The sequence below is a fragment of the Pipistrellus kuhlii genome, unplaced genomic scaffold, assembly GCF_014108245.1.
Source record: "Pipistrellus kuhlii isolate mPipKuh1 unplaced genomic scaffold, mPipKuh1.p scaffold_m20_p_15, whole genome shotgun sequence".
NCBI classification, from domain to species: domain Eukaryota; kingdom Metazoa; phylum Chordata; class Mammalia; order Chiroptera; family Vespertilionidae; genus Pipistrellus; species Pipistrellus kuhlii.
The window spans coordinates 30,487,137-30,510,224 of record NW_023425460.1 but is presented as its reverse complement, the minus strand read 5'-3'; the positions used below and the strand labels follow the sequence as shown (position 1 = coordinate 30,510,224).

At 39.0% G+C, this 23,088-nt stretch overlaps 1 protein-coding gene across 1 annotated transcript in view; it reads left to right on the top strand.

Annotated features, from left to right (window-relative positions):
• The window catches only part of HPSE2 (heparanase 2 (inactive)), a 439,765-nt gene that overhangs the window by 300,109 nt on the left and 116,568 nt on the right, over positions 1-23,088 (top strand). Inside the window, exons 7-8 of the mRNA XM_036438802.2 lie at positions 5,950-6,043; positions 20,598-20,704. Coding sequence (XP_036294695.1) covers positions 5,950-6,043; positions 20,598-20,704 — 201 coding nt within the window. The remainder of the gene's footprint in view (positions 1-5,949; positions 6,044-20,597; positions 20,705-23,088) is intronic.

Genomic DNA, 23,088 nt, shown 5'->3' with positions numbered 1-23,088 from the left:
GGTCAACAGGGTTGTTCTAATGATTATCCAAGCTTTTCCCACTTCAGTGGGGAAGGCCCCAGTCTTATGGAATTACCTGCCCAGTCAGCAGGCTGGGTGTTAGAATTCGGAGTAGACTGCCCCTCCTCCCTAAAAGCAGCAGGCGGCAAAATAGGTCCGGAAATTCCTGAGCATTGAGAAGCCAGCACTAATGCAATTACCTGAAATAAAAGAAGGGGTCAGATAGTAAGGGGCAAAGGTTTTTCCTTTTAAAGTAAAGAGCCAGGTAAACAAAACCAGCTGCTACTGGAGCCAAGGAACTCTGCTCATTAAATTTTTTAAGAGGCTAATGGATATAAGGGGCTAATTGTAGTACAATGCTGAAGACTGAATCTAGGGTCCTGGAGAAAGGGGGGAGGGGAACCAGGGGTAAAACCTGGCTAGTAGAGACAGAAAGGAGATGAGACCTGCCTCTGGTAGAGGCTCCCTAAATGAACAGAATGGAATTAGAGGAAGAGTAAGAGATTTGATGCCCGGAGTCTCTAATGTTTCTGTCAGTATCCCAATGAGATGAGCTTGGGAGCCTAGTCGGGGACAGTTTTAACTTTATATGCCCATAGAATAGCATCTGGAATAAGTTTTTTAAAATAACTAATTATGGGAAGGTTTATGTTTACTATGAAAAACTATGGAAGGCTATACAGCAAAGTATTAACAATGGATCTCTCTAGGTGTTGGGTTATCAGTGATTTTTCATTATTATATTTTAATGCTGCTTGTGTGTATTTTCAAATTTGTCTATAATGAACCTTATTTCTTTTCGCAATAAACAAATACAGGGCAAACTTTAAATAAGATGAAAGGTATTTAAACTGGAAATAAAATTTAAAACTGAGGGCAAGAGATTGGTAAGTGGTTCCATTTACTTTGTATATTCTGACATCTTTGCTACCTCCCTAGATGTGTGCTTGATGTGAACTGCTAATCTACAGGCCAGCAGAAGAAGGGGGCGGGGGGGTTGCTGGTATTGAGTGAGACAGACTATTTGTCCACACAGAAAAGTTTCAACCTCATTTCATTTGGAATACTTCACAGAGAGGTTGTTCCCGTACAGTCTCTCTTGGCTTCAACTTGAGTAGAACAACTCAGTCACTATGGAGGGAACCTAAGAGATGCTGAAATTTCAAGATGGCTTGGAGGAGGGATATGACTTGCCTAAAAGTATCAGTCTTAGTATTTCTAGAACCAACCATTTTTCTAGGATTTATGCAGAAGATGTCAAAGTACCTTTCATGGATTTCCTTTCTCTCTCCCTTCTTCCCTCCCCTCTATTCTTCCTTTCCTCTCTGATTTATTTAGTCTTCTGACACCTTTGTAGCTATTACTAAATTAACTCTTATAGAGAGACTGATTGGTAGCTAAGATTTATATTTATCATCATAATGAGAAAAGTAGAGAAAACAGAGACAGTTGCCCCCAGCACTTGACAGTCAGTAGGAATTCAGTTCTACTTTTACCTAGTCTTATTGAGAAATCACCATCGTCATCATTTTTAATAATTAACTCTTACCAAATTGATACCACAGGCTATCCCACCTCCTTCATATCCAAATATAAATGATATCTTGGGCCCATTACTACAGGCAGCCACTATCAGAGAACCAAAAGCTCTGTAACAGGCAGATATTTTTAAATAACCAATGTTTATTGACTTTGAATGCTTTTTTAGCAGTTTCTGAGGGGTTAAGTACAACAAGCTAAATGTTCAAGGGTTCCCCCCAAAAAGGGGCTTAGGTATTTATTAGGTTCATACATATAGTTAAATTATCCCCACTTAAAAGTGATATTAAATTCTGGGGGACCAAAGTTCCTATTTCCACAGTACAACATAAATGTGGGTTTAAGGTTGCAAATAAAAGTTGCTGAAACTTCTCAGGATACTATGGGGCTTCCTCTGACATCCAAATGTGTATTTGATTCAGACTGAGGTTATTAAAAAGATACCATGTTGGTCTGGTTGGGACAGAAGGGATTCTTAGCAAGGTCAAAGGTAGAGGCAATGCCCAGGGTCATTTTTGAGGAGCATTTTAGAGGATGACTTACATCTCTGTTGACTTATTTTGTTCTCTTGAAGAGCTCATCTACATCCATGGCTCCATTTATTACTTACAAACTGAAAAGGACACCCAAGTTATCATCACCTGTCATAACTTCTCAGTACCTCCTCTTTATTTCTCCTACTACTTGTTGTATATTCCCTCTTTGATATTCTCTGCATCCTTAATATTTCAGACAAAATTGTTCATCTCATTTGACAAACATAACACCTAGTCTACTGGCCTGCATGTCCTTGGCAACAGTATACTCCAAAATATTATCTCCCATAAGTTTGTGGTCATCACTGGCTCCCTTCCTCTTTTTCTTACACTCCACAGAAGTTTTATTTTATTAGTTCTTTCTTTACAGGCTTTCACTTTTACATCTTTCCATGGACTCCCTTACTTAGACCCAGATCCCTTCGTACTTGCACTACTGAGATAAGATAACCTTGTCACACTCATTTCCTGCTTGCAAGTCTCCCCTGCTCCAATATAATTCACAGCCCCAGCAAAGCCTGAGACCAACTGAAAATGATTGAATCCAGCTTGTTAGGTTAAATGTGGGGGCAACAATAGGCTCTAAATAGCTTAAGTCAAGGTTTTTATGGGAATTCCCCCCTACATGTTAAATGAAGGAGGAATTGGACTATTTCTTGGGTCTAAGAAAATAGCTATTGAGTGAACAATAACAGGAATCAAATTTTAGATCCTCGTTAAAAGAGCCTTTCATGGGTCCAAGCTGTAGTATGGTGGAATGGTACTCATAGTATATGAAAGTGGATTCCCTGTCTTACATAATCACTTTTCAAGGGATGATGTAGAAGCTAACCTGCTTTATACCTCATGACCATAAAAGTCTTTTCAAGCTCCATAGTTTACAAGATAATCACAACCCTCTCCACCCCTCCCTCTGCCTTTCACCTACTAGGATTGTCTGTTCTTGCTGCTCCATACTTCCCCCATTCCAAATCCTACAGTGAATGAACATGCTCTCCTTCCCCAGACTGATGCTCCCCTGCTCATCCCATTCCATGGTGTTACAGTCTAGCTTACTGCCACCTTGGGCTTTTAAGTAACTTGGAAGCTAGATTTGCATATGGAGTTCCTTTTATCTTCTAGATTCTGTGCCCAGCATTTTGATTTCTAATTTGATCGATACAGTAGCCCTGTAAAAATACTATAGTTTCTTGTTAAATCAATTTTAAAGAAGGGGAAACACAATAATCATATAAGTAGTAGGTTGCAAAGTGGGGATTGAACTAAGGTTTTCTAACTCCAAGTTCTGTGTACTTGAGAAAAGAAACAAAAGGAAGGAGGGGAAGAGTGAGGAGCCCCTCAACCCTGGACCATGGGTTGTGTGGGATAGGAGGGTGTACGTTGAAAAAGTACATCTGGTAACTTTTATCTCAATCAGTATTTAACTGTACGTGTTGCCAGCAACATTTATAAACTTTGATGTTGAAAATAGATACTGGAGCTAACAAAGAGGAAAGAGGAAAGAGGAAACTGAAATATATTTGATTAAAACATAAAAGAACATTTATTACAGTGCATTTTTATCATATGCCTAGTCATCATGTAAAATAGCTACAACTAGTCATGTTCTTCAGTATGTATTAGGTTAACATTGCATGAATTATTTTTAATTTCTTTATTAAGTTATTACATATATGTCCTTATTCACCCATTATTCTCCCCCGACTCATGCCCTCACCCCCTTGTTGTCTGTGTCCATTGGTTAGGCCTATATGCATGTATACAAGTCCTTTGGTTGATCTCTCCATCTTCCCTCTGAGGTTTGATGGTCTGATAGATGTTTCTCTGTCTTGGGATCTTTTTTGTTCATCAGTATATGTTGCTCATTATATTCCATAAATGAGTGAGATCATGTGATATTTATCTTTCTCTGACTGGCTTATTTCACTTAGCATAATGCTCCCCAGTTCCATCCATGCTGTTGCAAATGTTATATGCTGTCGAATCACAACTTTTTAAAAAAATCAGAGGTGCTAATAGTGAAGTACTAATAGGAGGTAATGGACATGCCTAGCACTCTGTGTTGCACATAATAAATGTTTATTGTACCTGAGTCTAGCATCTGTACCAGGAATGAGGTGAAAGGTCATGTCATTGTTTTGCTTCTATTCCCTAAAATAAGTAACCACAAAAAATTTTCAAAAACATGTACCCTGTGATATACTTCTATTTTTAGAATTTTATACTCACACTAATTTAATCAGTCCCATATTGTTTATGACCCCATCTTTGTGAGCTGAAAATTAGAGAAATTTGAAAAACATACAAACCTAAGTGTTGTTGAATTCTTACTGTGTTTATGTATTTAATATTTAGTTAATACTAAGAAGTTTATGTACTTAATGTTTAGTTAATACTGATAAGTAGATATGTTACCTCTCTTTCAAGAATAAGAAAACTAAGGCTGATAGAGACCAACTGTCTTGTGCAATATCCCTTAGATAGGAAATACCTGATTTGGAATCTGAAATTGTAAAACTCTGGCTCCCAAACCCATACTCTTTCCAACATGCCAATGTTGGATTCTGTGGAAATGTCTGAGGTAGTGAGGGGGGCTGAATGGGTGGAGTTCATCTCCCACCTTCACTTCAACCAGAGCACATGCTTTATAATTAAAAAAGAATTAACCATTCTACTACATTGTACATTGGTATGGGAATTTATAATTAAAAAAGAATTTTTACATAGTTCAATAATGTGTACTGATAGGTTGATGTCTTATTAAAAGTGAAATAATCTAACAGTAGCCATCAGCCAATAAGACCCGAGTGGGTTGGAAAAGGCACCCGAGAGTCATAAGCATGGATTTAATTTGGAATTTTTCAAAGATAGGGGTGCAGAGGTTTGAGATAATAAAGTCACTTAATCCTGGGCCAGTCTCAGCTTTGACTTTGAATAAGAAATCACAAAAAGCATATTCACAAAGCGGGATGCAACTGTTGGAATCAAATGTTCACAGTGTAGTATCAGCACAACTTGATGTTTCACTGAAGCTACCTAACAAAACCTGGACATACCCATGAGTGCCTTCTCACTATTTTAGAAGAGGGCTCCTGGACTTTAATCTATCTGACTCACTTATTTGTTTGTTTGATCATTCATTCATTATTCATTTACTTTGAAGATGGTAAGAGAAGGTTGACCACAAAATATTTTGCCCAGGAAGGTGAACTGGAGATGAAACCTTGAAGACTCACTCACTACAATAAATCACATTATTGTGGTTGGTGTTTGTTTTCTTATTTATAAGTGTGGAAACTTATAAAAAAATGTTTGATTATTCTTTCAAATCTCTCATATACTTTTATTACTTTAAGGTATGGGTAAGGATGATATGGAATGAGTGTTAAATTACATTCCTGGGAAAAGATGGGGAGGGAGGGAATGTAACCTTTTATCCATTACCATTTTCTCCATTTCTCCATTCTCCATTGTTTTATGGATTCCTGTTTATTTCTGTAGAGTAAATAATGAAGTTTCATGTGATAAAGGTTGAAAAAAATCACAATATTAGCTCCCAAATGGAGATGAAAGGAGACTAGACTTTGGGTGGTAAATACACAATGCAATATACAGATGTTGTATTATGGAATTGTACACTCAGTACCTATCAATTTTTATTAACCAATGACACCCCAATGAATTTAATAAAATTTAAAAAGAAGAAAAAGTATATTATTTATTTGAAAAGTACCCAGGATTAAACTTTTTAGGATATAAGAATACAAATGAACCTTAGTTGGTTTCCTCAGGCAATTAGACACCTTTGACTAGAGAAGTGTATGTAGTCTTCTGCTCAAGATTTTATCTGATTCTTATTTTATTTTTATTCCAGTTGCTACATTGATGGCCGAGTTGTCAAGGTGATGGACTTCCTGAAAACTCGCCTGTTAGATACACTCTCTGACCAGATTAGGAAAATTCAGAAAGTGAGTAAAAGTCCCCTGGGAAGAAGAGGAGTCAGTTTGGGGATGAGGCAAGGAAAAGGTCAATGGGGCCCAGCTGAATGGCAGCACTGTGGGAACCAGGGTAGAAAAATAGTTAGTCCAAGTTTGCATGGTCCAGAGCTCCCCCTCCCAGTTGACAATTGTTTATTGTTTTTCAAATGGAGAAGGATTTAAATGTGATATACCAAGGTTCAATAACAAATATTTTGTAATAGTTTGCTTTTAAATTGTGAGTTTCTTAAGGATAGGTTTACTTTATTTTCTTTTTTAAATGCAGGGTATTATTTGGGGTTAGGTAAAAAAGAGGATGATTACATTTATTAAGTGAAATTTTGATCTGGGGAACTGGCAATTTTGAGCCATATTTGCACTATTTCTAAATGTCTTAAAACCAGCCAAGTAACATCTTACTTTTGTAGAGATGTGAGGAAAGCCATATTATATTCAGCAATTGCATGTAGGTCCTATTAACAAGACATCTTGTTTGGTTAATAGTTCTCAAACTTGAGTACAGTCAAATCACCAGAACTTGCTCAGGAAGTTATTCTGACTTAGTATGTGTGCAGTGGGTCCCAGACATCTCTATAGTTAATAGTCTCCCTTTAAGTGATTTTACCCAATGCAGATCACATTTTGAAATACACTGGACTAGTTAATTCTGAACCATGGAGATCTTATGTCTACATTTTCCGTCTTTCTCTACAAAATGATGATTTCACATCTTTAGTTGCTCGGGTCTTTTTCCATCGAATGGGGACCTTTTGAACACTTAACTGTCTCTTGATCAGATTAAACAAATATTTGCAGAATAATAGCAACAGATAGGCCCCTATTAATATAGGTTGAATAAATAAGTGAATGTACAAGTGAATGAAATGGTTCATGTATAAAATTAGCTGTGAAATAAAATCCTATATAGAACAATTATAGAAAAATACTTTTGATTCACTAAAGTGGAAGTCTGTACCCTTCTTTTCATTCATACCAATGTCATATATTGAATTAAAAATATCCTTTTTGAGTCCCCTCGTTGTCAAAGGCTGGGAAGCCTCAGGACTTCTGGATTTTTGCACCCAAGTCTGATCTGTCTGAGGACCAAGTGCATTGGCTAGCACGTACCTGTCACTACCTTCTATTAGGCAAAGCCTAGGAGAAATAAATGACTTGAAATATCTCTGTCAGTGTTTGGCATTCATTTAGTTTTTAATATTGAATTTTTAAATGTTTGCTGAGCACTTAGCAAGTACCAAGCAAGTACCAGGTGCTGGAATACAAAATGGAATAAGACATGGTGTCTGCCTTTGAGGAACTCACATTTTTAAGGTTTAATACTTACTTTAAGCAGGTTTAGAAACATATTACTTAATATGTACAATGTCAACCTATTCACCCCCCCCCCATCAGGGTAACCTTTCCTCCCCTAGCAGATTGCAGATCTTATGGTTTAGACCCCCCTCATCTTTCATATCGATGATTATGACCTCCTCTGACCTTTGCTCCTCTGGCTTTTGCTTCGGCCCTGCTAAAGACATGGTTGGTTTTTTTCCATGGTGGGATGGTGGGAGATCGGACATTGGAAACACAAGAATAGAACCTGCATCACAAATAAACTTTGCCACACCACAATCTCTAGTGCATAGATCCTTGGATTGCTTTCCTTGCAATCCTGTGGAAGAGCCTAATTTCCACCAACAACATTTGTCTTTGCTCAAGTCAAAATGTAAATGGAAAGCCCCACATGAAACTGATCCCTGGAGCTTTGAACATAAAAACCCAGCTGATAGTACAATGTCAACCTATTGAATAGTACTGTTTTCTAAGCATATTGTGCTTATGTGGAGGGGGAAATTTTATCTTATTTATTTATTTTTTTGTTTTTCCATTCAGTAGATATTTATTGAGTGCTTACTGTGTTACAGGCACTATTCCAAGTGTTTGTATTACATCATTGTACAAGATAGATAACTCTCTATATTTTTTACTTTTTTGTTTTGACCTGATCACACTGGAAGTAAAATGATTCAGTGATATCATGGTATTGACCGTGAAGGTTTTAGCTGTGCTCATATAATTTTTAAAGTAGAACAAAAAGCTCTAAGTCAGAACTAAGAAAAAAGTGAGAGGAAAGTCTGGAACTTTCTCCTCACAACCCATTACTCTTCACCACTGCATACTCCTTAACCATCAAGGAATGTTCAAAGACTGAAATTAATAAGCTAAGCTCACCTCCTGATTTGTGAAGGCAAGGCCAGGGAAACTTAAGGAAAAAGGCGCAAACTGCACATTTGAGATTCAGACCTTGAAAACATGTCTGATGGACTTGGATGGGGAGGGCAAAGTACAATGTCAGAAATAGTGGAGCCTCTAAGAGAAATGCCCTACATGCAGAAGAGATGGCTTCTCTTTGCTGCACGTTGCCTGAAGCTTCCACTGGAAGACTCAAAGGCTGGGATGATTCAAAGGCTCTCAACTAGAAGCATCAGAAGGGCTTGTTGATTCTTGAGTGTGGCAGTTAGTTGACGCCAGGTGCTGACCAGCACCTTTGTCGGACTCATAACAGGAATACCTTCATATGAACTCTTGATGTAGCCTGGGCTTCCTCCCAGGTTCTAAAGTCCGGTAGATGCCCAAGAGAGAGCCAGGTGGAAATGGTGTCATCTTTTCTAATCTACTCTGAGAAGTCTCTAAAACTGATGGAAATTCAAGAGCAAAGGAAATAAACTTCTCTTGATAGGAGAGTGGCAAGATTCTGGAAGAGCATCTAGGGTCAGAAATATTTTTGCAGTTATTTTTTGAAAATACTGTCAGCCAAAGTTCCATCCTCCCTGTTTCATTTAGTAGCCTTCAGTCATTTCCCTCATTAGTTTTCTTTTTCCAACTCTCTCTTACAAAACTCCTGCTAGATATTTCCTTAAATAGGTATCTGCTGGGGGTGATTCTCTGAGACTTGACTCACAGGACAGATTCTTCATTGGCTCCAATGTTAGGGCCTTCAGGACAAGAGTCTCTCAGCACAGCCCAGGATGTGCTAGATATTGGCCTGTCCTGGGGAGATGAGAGCTGGGAGAAGATCATAAAAGAGTCACCAATCTTTGCTGGTTTAAATGTTGCTTTTCAGTTCCTGAAGTCCCCATGGTTAGGAAGGGTTATGGGAAGTTAGAGTCCAAAATGAAGACCGGGGAAGAGTGGCCAACTTCTTTCTTGTAAGTCCCAAAACCAATTCTTCGGAGATGAGCCAAGTAGGATTTTAATATGTATATAGCTGAAGCCCTCACCCAAAAGCTATAAATGATATCTTTGTGTGTGTGTTTCTGTACTTCGGGAACTTCAGAGAAGTCCTAATAACACCTCCCCCCACTCTGATATCCCCAGGCCCACAGTGATAGAAAAGGGCATATTTCTGACTAAAGCACAAAGTGGAATTGTTAAGGTAAACCTGTGGTGCGGCTGTTTGAATAAGAGATAGCATGCGGGATTTGAAGTCTGGTGGCTTGGGTTGGAGCTTAGGCTTAGTTGTGTGACGTCAGGACATTAACTTAATTTCTCTGATTCTGTTTCTTTAAGAGCTCTATCTTCCTTCCCTCTCAGGAAGGTTAAGAAGGTCATGTGAAGTCCTGTTCTGTTAAATGCTATTGAAACTTAGTTTTTAATGCTATTACTATTGTGGTTTTAGTTACAGTAGTTATTTTTAATAATTTATGTGACTGGAGGAGCTTCATGCTACCTTTATCCTCAACTTGTTTTTTGTTTTGCTTTTTCCCCTCTTTCCTTTTTCTTTGAACCCTGGAGAATATGATAGGTGATATTTTTGGCACCTGAAAGACAGTAACTCAATTGTTAAAAACAGCTGTGGTTTCCAAATTTAGACACCACTTATAAGAATTGTCAGTTTTCTGAGCAGTGGGTGAATTGTTGTGATATGAACATCTGTATGATACTCTTGAAAGCTAAACAGAGACAGTGTTTGGACACCAACTTCTTTGAATGATCCTCACTCTCTCTCCCTTCCATTAGAATGAGGATAATCATCTATCTGTACTTTGGGAGATGCGTCAAGGGAAAAGGGTTGAGAATCTAACAATACTGGCAAGAGTCAGATGGAAAAGTGAGAGATGTTTAGGATATATATAGTACAGATGGTATAGTGTGGATAACTGGGCTGACTCCAAAACAATGATATAAGAACCAAGAAGAACCACTTTGGCTTAAGTCATTTGGACTCAATGATTTGTGTCATCTCCTAGAGGAATCAGAGGAGGAAATAACACTTTTTGTAATTATTTTCAGCAATTCAATAAGCACAGGAAGGAGTTGGTGAAATTACAGTCATAAGGGAAGTATTTCCCAAAGTCTATCCATATGATTGCATTTTAAATACTAAATAAACTAAACAATTGGCTTCCCTAAAGTTTCCCTTCCCTCCCCCTCTGCCCCCTCCCTTCCTCCCTTCCTCCCTCCCTCCCTTCCTCCCTCTTTCTTCCCTCCCTCCCTCTTCCTTCCCTCCCTCCCTCCTTCCCTCCCTCCCCCCCTTTTTCCCTCCCTCCTTTCTCTTTTCTTCCCTTCCTTCCTCACTTATCAGTTGGTTATAATATTCTTAGTATTTTTCAGACCCCTGAGGATAAAATACTGTAGTAAATAAGACTAATGTGGTGGTTGTCTTCATAGATCTTAAGGTATAGTGGGAAAATAGTTAATGAAGCAAGCAACAATAATAAGGTGTGATATATCCTATATAGGGACATATCAGATGCTATGAGTGCCCATAGAGGGAAATATCTGCTTTCTAAGTGAAGAGTAATATCGGGCGGGTTTAGTAATAATTAATGTCGTTTTTCAACATTCGTTTAAAATCTTGCTTGGCATTGACTTGTATTGACATAACCTTCAAACACGTGATATCTACAGAACGTGTGAAGTGCAATTAACAAGTTTTGCTTGAAAAAGTTTGTGTTTGGTTTGGTTTTTGTTGCAAAACTAGGGCTAAGAAGATGGCGGATGAAGAGCATATTCGGCACTGCATGCTTTACGAGTTCCAGTTAGGAAGAAAAGCAAGTGAGGCTGCAAAAAACATCTGTAGTGCTCTTGGTCAAGATGCAGTTAGCGCCAGAAAATGCCAGCGTTGGTTTGAGAAATTTCGCGAGGGAAATTTTTCATTAGATGACAAGAGTGGTCGAGGCCGTGTGTCCAATTTTGATCAAGAAGCTCTTCAAGCTCTTTTGGTGCAAAATCCTCAAATTACCCAACAAGAGCTTGTGACAACTTTAAATTGTTCACAAAAAACAATTTCCAATCAATTGCGTGCACTTGGCAAAGTCCAAAAGTTTGGAAAATGGGTTCCTCATGAGTTGACCGACAACAACCATAATCAAAGAGTCACAATTTGCAGTTCGCTCCTCTCTCGTCAAAACCGTTTGCCATTTTTCGAGCAAATTGTTACCGGAGGTGAAGAATGGGTTCTGTATGTTAATTTGAAAAGGCGGCCTCAATGCTTGGTCAAAAATGAGGCTCTGCAGCCCACGCCAAAACCTGACTTGCATGCGAAAAAAGTGATGTTGTGTGTTTGGTGGAATTTTAAAGGAATTCTTCATTATGAACTTTTACCATCTACCCAAACCATTACAAGTGCAGTGTATAGTGCCCAATTGGAAAGGTTAGCCCAAGCTTTAAGAGAAAAAGAACCCGCGCTGATTAATCGGAAGGGCGTAATTCTTCACCACGATAACGCACGACCGCATACTGTAAGAATCACTGCTGAAAAACTGCGCCAGTTGGAATGGGAAGTTCTCCCTCAACCTGCATATTCTCCTGATATTGCCCCTTCCGATTACCATTTGTTTCGTTCTTTGCAAAACTTTCTTTTTGGAAAAAAATTTAATAATGAAGAATGCCTCAAAAATGCATTGACCGAATTTTTTGCATCAAAATCACAAGAATTTTACAACAGAGGGATTAAAATGCTTCCTGAGCGTTGGGCACAAGTAGTAGAAAACAGCGGCAACTATATTGTTGATTAAATTTTGTTGTATTGTATAAATAAATTCGATTTAAAGTATTAGAAAACGACATTAATTATTACTAAACCTAATACTAATGATAAGTCAGGGACTCTGGCTGGAAAGGTATGTTTATCACAAAAGAGCTCCAAAATTGAGGACATTTTCATTCCATGAGCTATATTTTCTTGATTAGTAAACACAAATAGATATTAAATATACCATCAATTTAATAACAGCCAGAAGAGAGAGTAAACAGCTGACAAGTTAGTTTTGATATTGATCATGAAAAACATTTGATTCCAAAATCATTAAAGTATGAAATATGCATCATTAACTTCCAGCAATATAATTGTATTACTTTTTAGGTTACAAATGCCTCTTATTGAGTGTATCATATATTACTATCCCATTGAAGAAACCAGTAATTTGCTCAAGGTCACACTTGCTGAGTAGTAAAATTAGAATTCACACCCAGGCCCGTCCAACTCCAGAGCTCACTCTACTATCCAATATACTATCTGCATTGCCTATACTTGTTAACCATTATTTCATAACCCATATAATATTTATATTCCTAACTACCCAGGATTAGGAAGGCTTTTAAATAAGAATATTGGCCGTCCAGCATGGCTCAGTGGTTGAGCATCAACCTAATTCCAGGTCAGGGCACGTACCTGGGTTGCAGGCTTGATCCCCAGTGGGTAGCATGCAGGAGGCAGCCGATCAGTGATTCTCTCTTATCATTGTTTCTATCTTTCCCTATCCCTTCCTTTATGAAATCAATAAAAATATACATATTTATTTATTTTATATATGTTTTTAAATAAATATATATATTTTTTTAAAAAAGAATACCGAATGTTCCTGGTGAAAGTATATTACTTTAATCCCCAAAACAGTTAATGTAATTTGGGGTTCGTCTCTTAGAAATCAGGTCTGAATGAGAGTTGGAACCACAATATTCGATAATGTCTAATGTTACTACAAAATTAGTGGAAGATGACAAGACCTTTAAGGGAGTTATTTGCATTCAGTCAGTGGACTTCATTAATATGTTTCATATGCACAGGCTTTTGGTTCTGATATGTGCAAGGCATGGCATTGTGGAGCTATATGCTGCCCATGGAAATTGGAGGAATTGCCCTGGGAACATGGCTGTTGGGCAAGAAGCTTCTTCAGAAATCAACTTGGGGTGATTTACCAATGTTTACACATGGAAGTGGGGAGATATCCTCAACGAGAGGAAATTACCTGTGAGGCTGGTGGAACCTATCACTTGTCTGTGGATAGACTGTTCTGTAAGACTGAAGGACAGAAAAGGACTGGGGAAGGAAGGAAGGAAGATTGCTTTATATGAAAGTAGCTGTTGCCTAGTCTCTTCCTCCATCAGAATTTATCCTTGAACAAGTCATGGCTTTGGGATTCTGTGACCTTTCTTCTTTATTGTTCTGCATATGCTCATAATTTCCTTGCCTCCCTGGTGACTTTATATTTTCTGTGTATGTCTTATTTTAATTTTATGTGTTTTTTTTTCAATTACATTCAATTGCTTTTCTGTGGTTTGAGATAATAAGAGCAGAGAATGCAATTTTAAATCCTAAAAATGACACAGAAGCCACAAATTAAAAATTGATCTAATACCGAAAGAAAATGGGCAAAATGTAGCATTCCGGAACAGGAAGATGATAAAAAGAAATTATACAGAAAAAAAATTAATGAAACTGACAGGAAGTGCATTAGACAGAAGAAATAAATCAAGAGAATGTGTTGAGAATGGCTGAGCTCAGAATAGCTCGGCTTGTCTAACTTAAGGACATATTAAATATGGAAGCAGTTTAGTCAGTAGAAAGCCTCTAGGTTTCAAACAGGAAAATTCAACTAGGAAGTGGGCAGAGTACTAAATTGCAACTATAAGTATTTGATATTTGCTGTTAAGTTTTGAGGGTGTTAATTTTCTTCTCTAAAATTTGATCTTTTCATCAGTAAAATATCTCAAGTTATTTCACTATCTCATTTATTTCACAAGTGCTTAATAAATGTCTATTAGATATGCAAAAAAAAAAAGAAAGAAAGAAAGGAAATGCTTATAGTATAGGAAGGAAAACAAATAGGCAAACGGAAAATGATAACTTGGTATAATAAGGTTAAGGTCAGAGACAGGTTAAAGAACTTTGGGGCCCAAAGGAGAAAAGTAACTTTCTGAAGGTTTGAGTAAAGTCTCACATCGGAGGTAACATGAATTAACCCATGAAAAAAAAATCAGATAATCTGGGTGAGGAATGGATATGGGGAGAAGGTTATCAGTGAATACCTAAAATAAGATTGTGTGGTTGGAAATGATGATTCCATTTTGTGTAGTAAAGCAAACGTATTGTGGTGAGGGAGGGCAGAAGAGGTCACTCAGGGGTTTATGAAGTATCTTAGATACCAAGTTAATTAAAGTAGTTGGCATCAGATTCCAATGGCTCAGTGGTTCTCAGTGTTATTTCATAATGTCTAACATACTCCCATAGACAAATTTATAAAATAGACCATAGGTTGTTTGCAGTTAATAGCTCTCTAGTTTTTCTCCCAGTTAAGGAATCCTAATATATAAAAATCCCTGGGTCCTAACTACCAGTAACAACCGGAGGCTGACCAACCGTAAGTCAGTGTTGGCCCCACCTACAAGCAAGTAAGGGGCAATCAAGCAGGTAGGCAGAGGGGTTAGGGGTGATCAGGTAGGCAGACAGCCCCTAGCTAGGTTGGCCCCGCCCCCAAGCAAGTGGATAGGGGCGATCAGGTAGACAGACCAGTGGTTAAGGGTGATCAGATAAGCAGACAGCCCCTCGCAGGGCTGGCCCTGCACCCCAGCAAAGAAAGAGGGATGCCCAGGCCAGCCAAGCTATTGCAACCCAGCCTATCTCCTCAGAGGGAGGCCTCCAGTGTCAGGGAAGAGGGGGGCAGTGCTGCACAGATGGCAAGCAGTGGCATTGGCAGGGGTGGGGCCAGCTGCCTGCAGCCAGGAGAAGGAAAGCCCTGATAGGCCCTGATTTCAGGCCAGGCCTAGGGACTCTACCCAAGGGGTCCCAGATTGTGAGAGGGTGCAGTCTGGGCTGAGCCCCCCCACCTAAGTGCATGAATTTTCATGCACTGGACCTCTCTAGTCATCTTATAATTCTGGTAAATGAAAAGAATGTAACTGTGACAACTTAGAATCTCTTTTCTTTTTAAATAAATCATTCCCCAGATCACTACTCTCAAATTCATTACAAACAAGTTAATCTTAGTACATCTCCTAACTAATTACACAGACCTCTGTGAACACACAGCAGTGTGGAAGGTGGAATTGTCAGGAGGACTGAGGAAGACATGGTAAGATCTATTATAGCACTCAGAACAGGGCAGGGAGGAAGGAGAGGGCAGAATGAAATGATCTCCTCTTCTAATAGGAGGTAAAGTAAAAAATATCTAAGAAAAAATGTAAAGAAACATCAGAACATTACTGAACTCTAACCAGAACCTCTTATAAATATAATGTGGAACAAAGCGGCAGAGGCACCCCGAAGAGGAGCTCTGTGCATAGGTAAGGTTTAAGAAGCTTCCTGAAGCTTGAACCGATGATACGGGAGTTAAGTTCTGGTTTCTTAAAGAGCTACTGCCCTTCCTGATGTCCTGGGGAAGGTTGATTTCTGAGTAGATGAGAGGCTGGAATTAATGGACTCCAGCTTCTTTTGGAGGGTGGGCCTCCTGCCAGGCTGATTAGCCAGCTGGCCTGTCCACTGTTCCTGTTTTATTGCTTCCTTTCTCATTAAGGAAGGTGTTGGGTTTGGATAACCATAAACAACATGTCTGCTGCTACAAGGCTACCATCTCTTGCAGTCAGTGGCTGAGACTAGGCTCTCAGGAGTCATTTTTTAAAAAAATACTTAGGTCACAGTTTTTGAGAAACAGGAAAAAGGAAGTCCAGGTTTGAAACTATGCCACGTAAATGGTTATTTTTCTATTTTTACTGTATTTCCTTTATAAAAAATTTCAAAGTGGTAGAGAAAATAAAACTTTTAAAAAAATTGGTGCTGTTTTTCATAACCTCTTCTCTCTCACTCACTTCCTTCAGTATAGCCACACAAATAGTCCTGAGGCCTTCAAGACGGAAATATGAGGGAAGAGAACTGGGTTTCCTTCACCCTGCCCCCAGTCACGCCCAAGGATTCTGATCAGCCTCTAGTCACTTGTGTGCTTTTCTGTGGGTGCCTCAGAACTCCCTTGTCTACATGGGCCCAATGGCTGACATCTGTTTAGAACTGAGCTTCTGAAAGGGAGCGAACCATTTCACTCTCTCTACCTTCGCATCAGTAATCTCAACATTTGTACTTCCCCCTCCCCAGTCAGTGTATTTCTTAAAATAACCTTCATTGGCACATCATTTCTCACCAGGAACATACTATTGTTTATTCCAGTACTGCAATTTTCTCTCTTCCAGCACAGGGAGAATCATATTTACGCAGAAAACCGCAGTGTTGAACTAGAGCCCTCTGTTTCTTAGAGTTTCACTTTCTAAGGGAATTTTGCAGGTGGTTCCATCTGGTTTTCCTGGTTTGTTTCGTTCCTAGTCTGTCCTTACCGATTTCCTCCCTAGTCCCAACCAGCACCCAGCCTCAGTACCTGCCTACCACCTCACCACAATGGTCTCCTCTGCTCATGATAGTCATACAGTTCAACAAGCTTCTTACCATGTTCCAAACAGGAAATGCTCAGAAAATCCTTGTTGATCTGTACCAACTACTCCCAAAACCTTTAATACGAATATTTTCAAGGAATCTCTTTTCCACAGAACATTTCATATAATTTGTTTAGATTTTGTATCAAAGTTCTACTTCACTGTGTGTGTTTTTGTTCATGTGGCCTCTCTAGAAAAAGATAGGAATTGCTTCTGTGTTGAGAGTGGATAAATGAATTACTCTGAATGGGAATTATGTTAATGTAAATGAACCCTGTGCATTTTTAATTTTAAACGGGCCTTTCTCTGCTACTTAGCATACATCTGGCCCATTATCACCACGACAAGTATTATGTCCAAAAGAAAAGTAACCAGCTCTAATGTTAGATTAATCCAAACATAATCATATGTACTTTGGACAAGAAGAGTGATTTAGATAATTTTGACTTATGCTTTAAGAGCTTACCATATACCAGACACTTTTCCAAATGCTTTATAATTATTAGGTAATTTAAATATAAAAAGGCACATATACCACTTCATTGGGATATAATTCACATACCATAAGAGTCACCTTTTAAAAGTGTGTAATTCAGTGACTTTTAATATATTCATAGAATTGAATAACCATCACCACTGTTTAATTTTAGAATATGTTCATCAACCCCCAAAGAAACCCCATACCTATTTGTAGTCACTTCCATCCCCTCTCCTCTCCTTCCTCTCCTTTTCCAACCCTAAAAACCCACTCATTTGCTTTCTGTCTTTATGGTCTTGTCTATTCTGGGTATTTCATATAAATGGAATAATATAATTATTTTGGCCTTTTGTTTCTGGATTATTTCAGTTTAATGATTTCAAGGTTCATCATACTGTAGTATTTACCTTTTTGTTTTGTGTTGTTTAACCAAACCCCTTTTCTTTAATTGTCTCATTTCAATATCTGTCTTTGAGCAAAAATTAAATCCTGAATATCCTAGAAGTCAAAGACAAAAAGAAAAACACCCTTATTTGACTCAGTTTTAGTCACAAAAGAAGTACAAAGTTTATCAACAGCACAGGCATTTTTAAGGGGAATCATTGGTGTATCAGGGGTCCTCAAACTTTTTAAAGTGGGGGCCAGACGGTCCCTCAGAGAGCTGGAGGGCCGGACTATATGAACTACTAATTCCTACTGTAACACCTCGGCTGCGCTCACTGCCCAAAAAACCTGGCGGGCCGGATCAGACTCCTCTGCGGGCCCCATGTGGCCCGCAGGCCGTAGTTTGAAGACGCCTGGTTCAGTGTCACTATATGGCTCTGTCTTTTGATCATTTCAGGTGTTTTCCTGGCTTTCTTAGTTATAAAGTGTTGCCCTGGCTACGTGGGTTCAGCACTTAGAGTCATTTGAGAAGAGGGAGAGACCTGTCTGTGACATCCTCAAGAACTCTTCTCTTTTTGAGTGCACAGGGGATTCCTATTTAATCTTTTAACAGCATTCCAATTTGATCTCCACTATTAATTCCCAGGGTTTTTCTTCCTTTTTTTTATTACTATCTTACTTTCACCTGAAATTTTTAAGTATTTTTACAATTTTATTACTTAAAGGATCAAGCATTTTGCCATCGCTGATTTGAAAAATAGGCCTCAAATAATCTAAATTATCTAGTAATTATTGTTGTTGTTGGGTTATGGAAAGGCAGGAAACTGTACCCAGGAAGAGATTTTTAAAAAAGAAATCTCTTTGCTGATGTCTGCCCATGAGTTTGGAAAGAGGAAAGTTCTGACCTACATGGGTCGGTCTCTCTCTCTCTCTCTCTCTCTCTCTCTCTCTCTCTCTCTCTCTCTCTCTTTCTCTCTCTTAAATTAATTTAATTCTTTGCATATATATATATATATATATATATATATATATTCATTCCTGAATTATAGAAAACTATTATCATCAATTCATGCAAAGACCTGCTTTAATTTTTATCTTCATCTCTAATCCAAGCACATAAGGAAGCCATGCATTTGAGGGAGGTACATGTGACCACCCCCTCAAATGCATGACTTCCTTATGTGTTTGATATATGTCTTTAAGAAACATATATCTTTATATACTGTTTAGTGTTATTGGGTGTGAATGGGTAATTATATAAATAATATTAGTCCATAAATATAATTTTGTTGATTTTTTTTAACTTACCACTAACCCTTTAAAACCTGTTCATATTGCTGGATTTACATTGAATTTATTGCTCTAACTTGTGCATTCTATTTTACTATATGTATCTACCACGTTTTACTTTCCTATTCCTCTAGCATCAGACACAAACATAGTAAACATTCTCATACTTTTCTCCTTAGAGACCTAAGGGAAAGTAGAGTTGGTCTAAGTGTATGAGAGAGTAATTGGTGGGCCATGGGACCTTACTAAATGCACTATCGTATTTATCCAGTGCCTCTTGTGCATAACTAGCATCTTCTCAGTCCCACATCCTACTCTGGTTATCTCTGCAGAGATCAGAGATAGGCAGGTGCACAGGCTGCAACCAGTGTAGTGCTGGTATGGTGCATTAAAGCCTCACCCCTTAATGAAATGGGGGAATGTCTGGAGGGGATAAATAGTCACAAGGCTATTCTTGACCTTTGGAGGATACTAGCCAAAGGATAGTTCTGAGACACAGCTCTTAGCAAGATCCCAGTGGGATTGAATACAAGTTGCCAGCACTGGTTGCCAACTTGAAAATGCTTCCTTGTACTGGTCTCCCCTTCTTCCCTATTTCAGTCCCCCCGTTTCCCATTCCTGCTGATATTACTTCCCAAATGAACCACATATAGACAAGCCTTTGTGTCAGCTCTGCTTTCAGAGGCTAAGCAGTGTACAGCATTATCCCTAAGTACTGTCTGACTGCTTTCCAAAAGATCTGAGCTCTGTTTGGGATAGTTTGGCCACTCTCCAACTTATGTATCAGACCCTGGCCATTTCAAAATGTCACAGGGCCACCTTTTGACAAGAAGTTTTGCCTTTGCTTAGAAGACTGCTTCCTGTGTAGGATCTTTCACCTGTGGGTCAGTGATTTTTTTTTTTTTTATGCTTACTGCAGTTACCTCAAAAATGTGGTTGTAATATGCACACATGCCCTGGTAATTATAAAATATTTCTCCTAGACATTGATCTCTGTGGTCTCTCCTGATTCATGACTTTTGATGCATGGACAATGCACTCATCCATGGATTTGTTGTAACAGAGTATTAAGAAAATTTTCTTTTCACTCTAGCTGGTTTGGCAAAGTGGATAGAGCATTGACCTGCAGACTAAAGGGTCCCCGGGTTGATTCCGATCAAGGGCACATGCTCAGATTGCTGGCTCAATCCCCAGTATAGGGTGTGCAGGAGGCAGCTGATCAATGATTCTCTCTCATTGATGTTTCTATCTCTCCTTCCCTTAAATCAATAAAATTTATTTAAAAACAAAAAGAAAATTTGCCTCTCAGTGCTTGTTAATAAGGACATATTATAGATTTATATCTTCCAATGAAGGATGTTGCAGTCAGTCTATGTCCTGGAATCACACTTGTTTTCTTGTCACATTGAAGTAACTTAGGAAAAAGTGATCATTTCCTTGAGTTGGCATGTGTCTGTGTCAATATTAATGCTCGTGTGTGTGTGTGTGTGTGTGTGCGTGTGTGTGTACGTGTGTACATGCATGTGTGTACCGGCTCACTGAATGTGGTGCATCAGAATAAAGAAAACACAGGTTATTACCACCTGGGAGTAAGGGATTGCAGGAATTTCCTAAAGGGATGTATATTTCTTCTCATTGATGAAGCTTTTAATAATGTCAATATCTCCTTCTGCTTTGTTGTGTGAACAGGTGGTTAATACATACACTCCAGGAAAGAAGATTTGGCTTGAAGGTGTGGTAACTACCTCAGCTGGAGGCACAAACAATTTATCAGATTCCTATGCTGCAGGATTCTTGTGAGTAACACTTTCAATTTCACTCCCAGGGACTTTGAGGAAAGAAGGGTAGCAAGACTGCTATAGTTCCTCAGTATTCTTCCCTTGAGAGGGAGAGTTCATGTTGAAAATTCTTCATCCATTTATTTGTGAATATGTTTAGCCATTCAATAAAGCAAGATTAGAGACTTCTCTAGATATGAAAATGCCAGGCACAGGCATCAGAACAAGATAGTAGCAGCAGTAGTCATAAAAGTAATAAAAAATTTATTTAATGTCTCCAGTAGAAAACATAGTGCTGACATTTTCTCATCTAATTTTTACCATCGTTCTGGAAGATGGGTAAAAGTAACACAGGGTTTTTGCCCTCCAGGATCTTAACATTGGAGGAAGGGAGACGAGATAAGTAAAGTCATAAAGATAAGTGCCATAACAATAATAATTTTAACTCTGTCGTACTTACTGTGTGCCAAGCACTGTCTAAAATGCTTTATATATGGTTAATAATTTAACAGCCAGTGAAGTAGGAACTATTACTTTATAATAAAAGCCTAATATGTAAATCGAAAGAACGGCAGAAGGACCAGCGGAAAGACTGGTCGCTATGATGCATACTGACCACCAGGGGGCAGATACTCAACACAGGAGCTGCCCCCGGCCCACAGGCCCCAGGCCAGCCAAGGCTGGTGCCAGCAGGGCAACCCCCCTCCCCGATCTCCCCACTGGTCATCCTGCAGATTGGCACTAATCACCAGCCAGGCCTAGGGAACCTACCGGCATGAATTTTATGCCCCAGGCCACTAGTTACTTTATAACAACCCAGTGAGATAAATACTATTATTAGTAGCAGAGATTGGACTCACACCCACGCAACATGTGTGACCACCTACATCAGTTCTCCTTTCCCCGAGTCTGTCTATAAAAGAAAAGTGATAGACATGCAAAGCAACCAAGGATTTCTCTGACTGGGAGGATCAGGAAGGGCTTAATAGGAAAAGTAGCAATTGAATGGGACAAAGAAAGATTACTTTAATTTCTGTTGGTGGAGAATGGTGGTGACGGGATGGGGAGCATTCTCAGCTTAAGGAACAGGGGATGGGAAATGTGTGTGACAAAAGCCTTGGCATCTGAGGGAATGTAGGAAGGCAGAGACTAAGGAGGGAGTTTACCATCAAACTATGAAATGCCTTGAAGATCAGACAGATTAAATAAAGCCTGTTCTATATTCAGTGGCAAACCAGTGAAGGTTTTGGAGGAGAGAGACATCATCTGACCTATGTTTTAAAACATTGGCTTTGGCAATAGTACACTCAAAGTCTGGAGAGGCAAGGGATGGGAAAATGAACTTGAAGGTTATTGAAGTTTTCTGGAGAATAGTTTAAGCCAGAAGAATAAAAGCCTTTGACTGGCCAGCCAGTATTACATAGCAGGGACAAACCCTGTAAGCCCGGGACCAGGATAAGAAGCCAGACCAGCAGTCGGTACTACAGGGACCTCTCGGCATCAGCAGTGGACTAGCTTTTGCTCGGCTATTGCAAAAGAACTCTGCTGCAGAGCCCAGCAAACAGCCCCAGTGCACTGAGTGTTTTCATGAGCATTCTTCTCTTTAGGAGATGATGTGAAATGAAAAGAACCACAGACCTTCATGGAGAGAGCTGGACAGAGACCTATCTTTTTATGAGCATCAGCCAATTATCTGTATATATCTGCATTTTGCAGAACACAGATAAACATGGTTATTTAGATTCTAGTCGTCGTTCAGACCCCCATTGCTTAGTTGGCACAGACCATATGAGAACTAGCTCATTCTGCTCCTGATCTTCCTTCTTGCCTCTTTATCACATATTTGCTCACAGCTCCATGGCAGCTATCCAGCATTGTGCCCTTTGATTTCAGTTCTCTTCAAGGGGCATAAATTGCTTCCTAGAAAGAAAAAAAAAAAGTAAAGCATTATAGGAAGTTCCAGAAAGTTAGTAGGAAATAGGGGAAAAAAAAGGCATTTTAATCCTTTTTTTCAATATATGATATAACTGTGAACTCACTAGTACACATACCCATGCAATCATGAATCAGAATTCTTCACTGTCAGGTATTCAAGGGTACTTTTCCCATCAGGGCTTTGAGATTATTTGATGCACTACAATATACCCTTGGCATACTATTGTGTCTCCAGTTTCTAGTAGTGTCTGGTACATTAGATATTCAATACACTTGTGTGGTTTGGGGGGCTGTTTCTCTGTTTTCCGTGTCCAAAACGGAAAACAACGGGTTCCTGAGTGGAAGAGCTGGTGATTAAGAAATTAGAGAAAGAAAGAGACAAGAGGCAGAAATAGATTCATCAAGATGGGTGCTAGGTGGGCGCCATCTCTCTGATGGAGAGGCAGCAAGGCGACCTCCAAGCCATG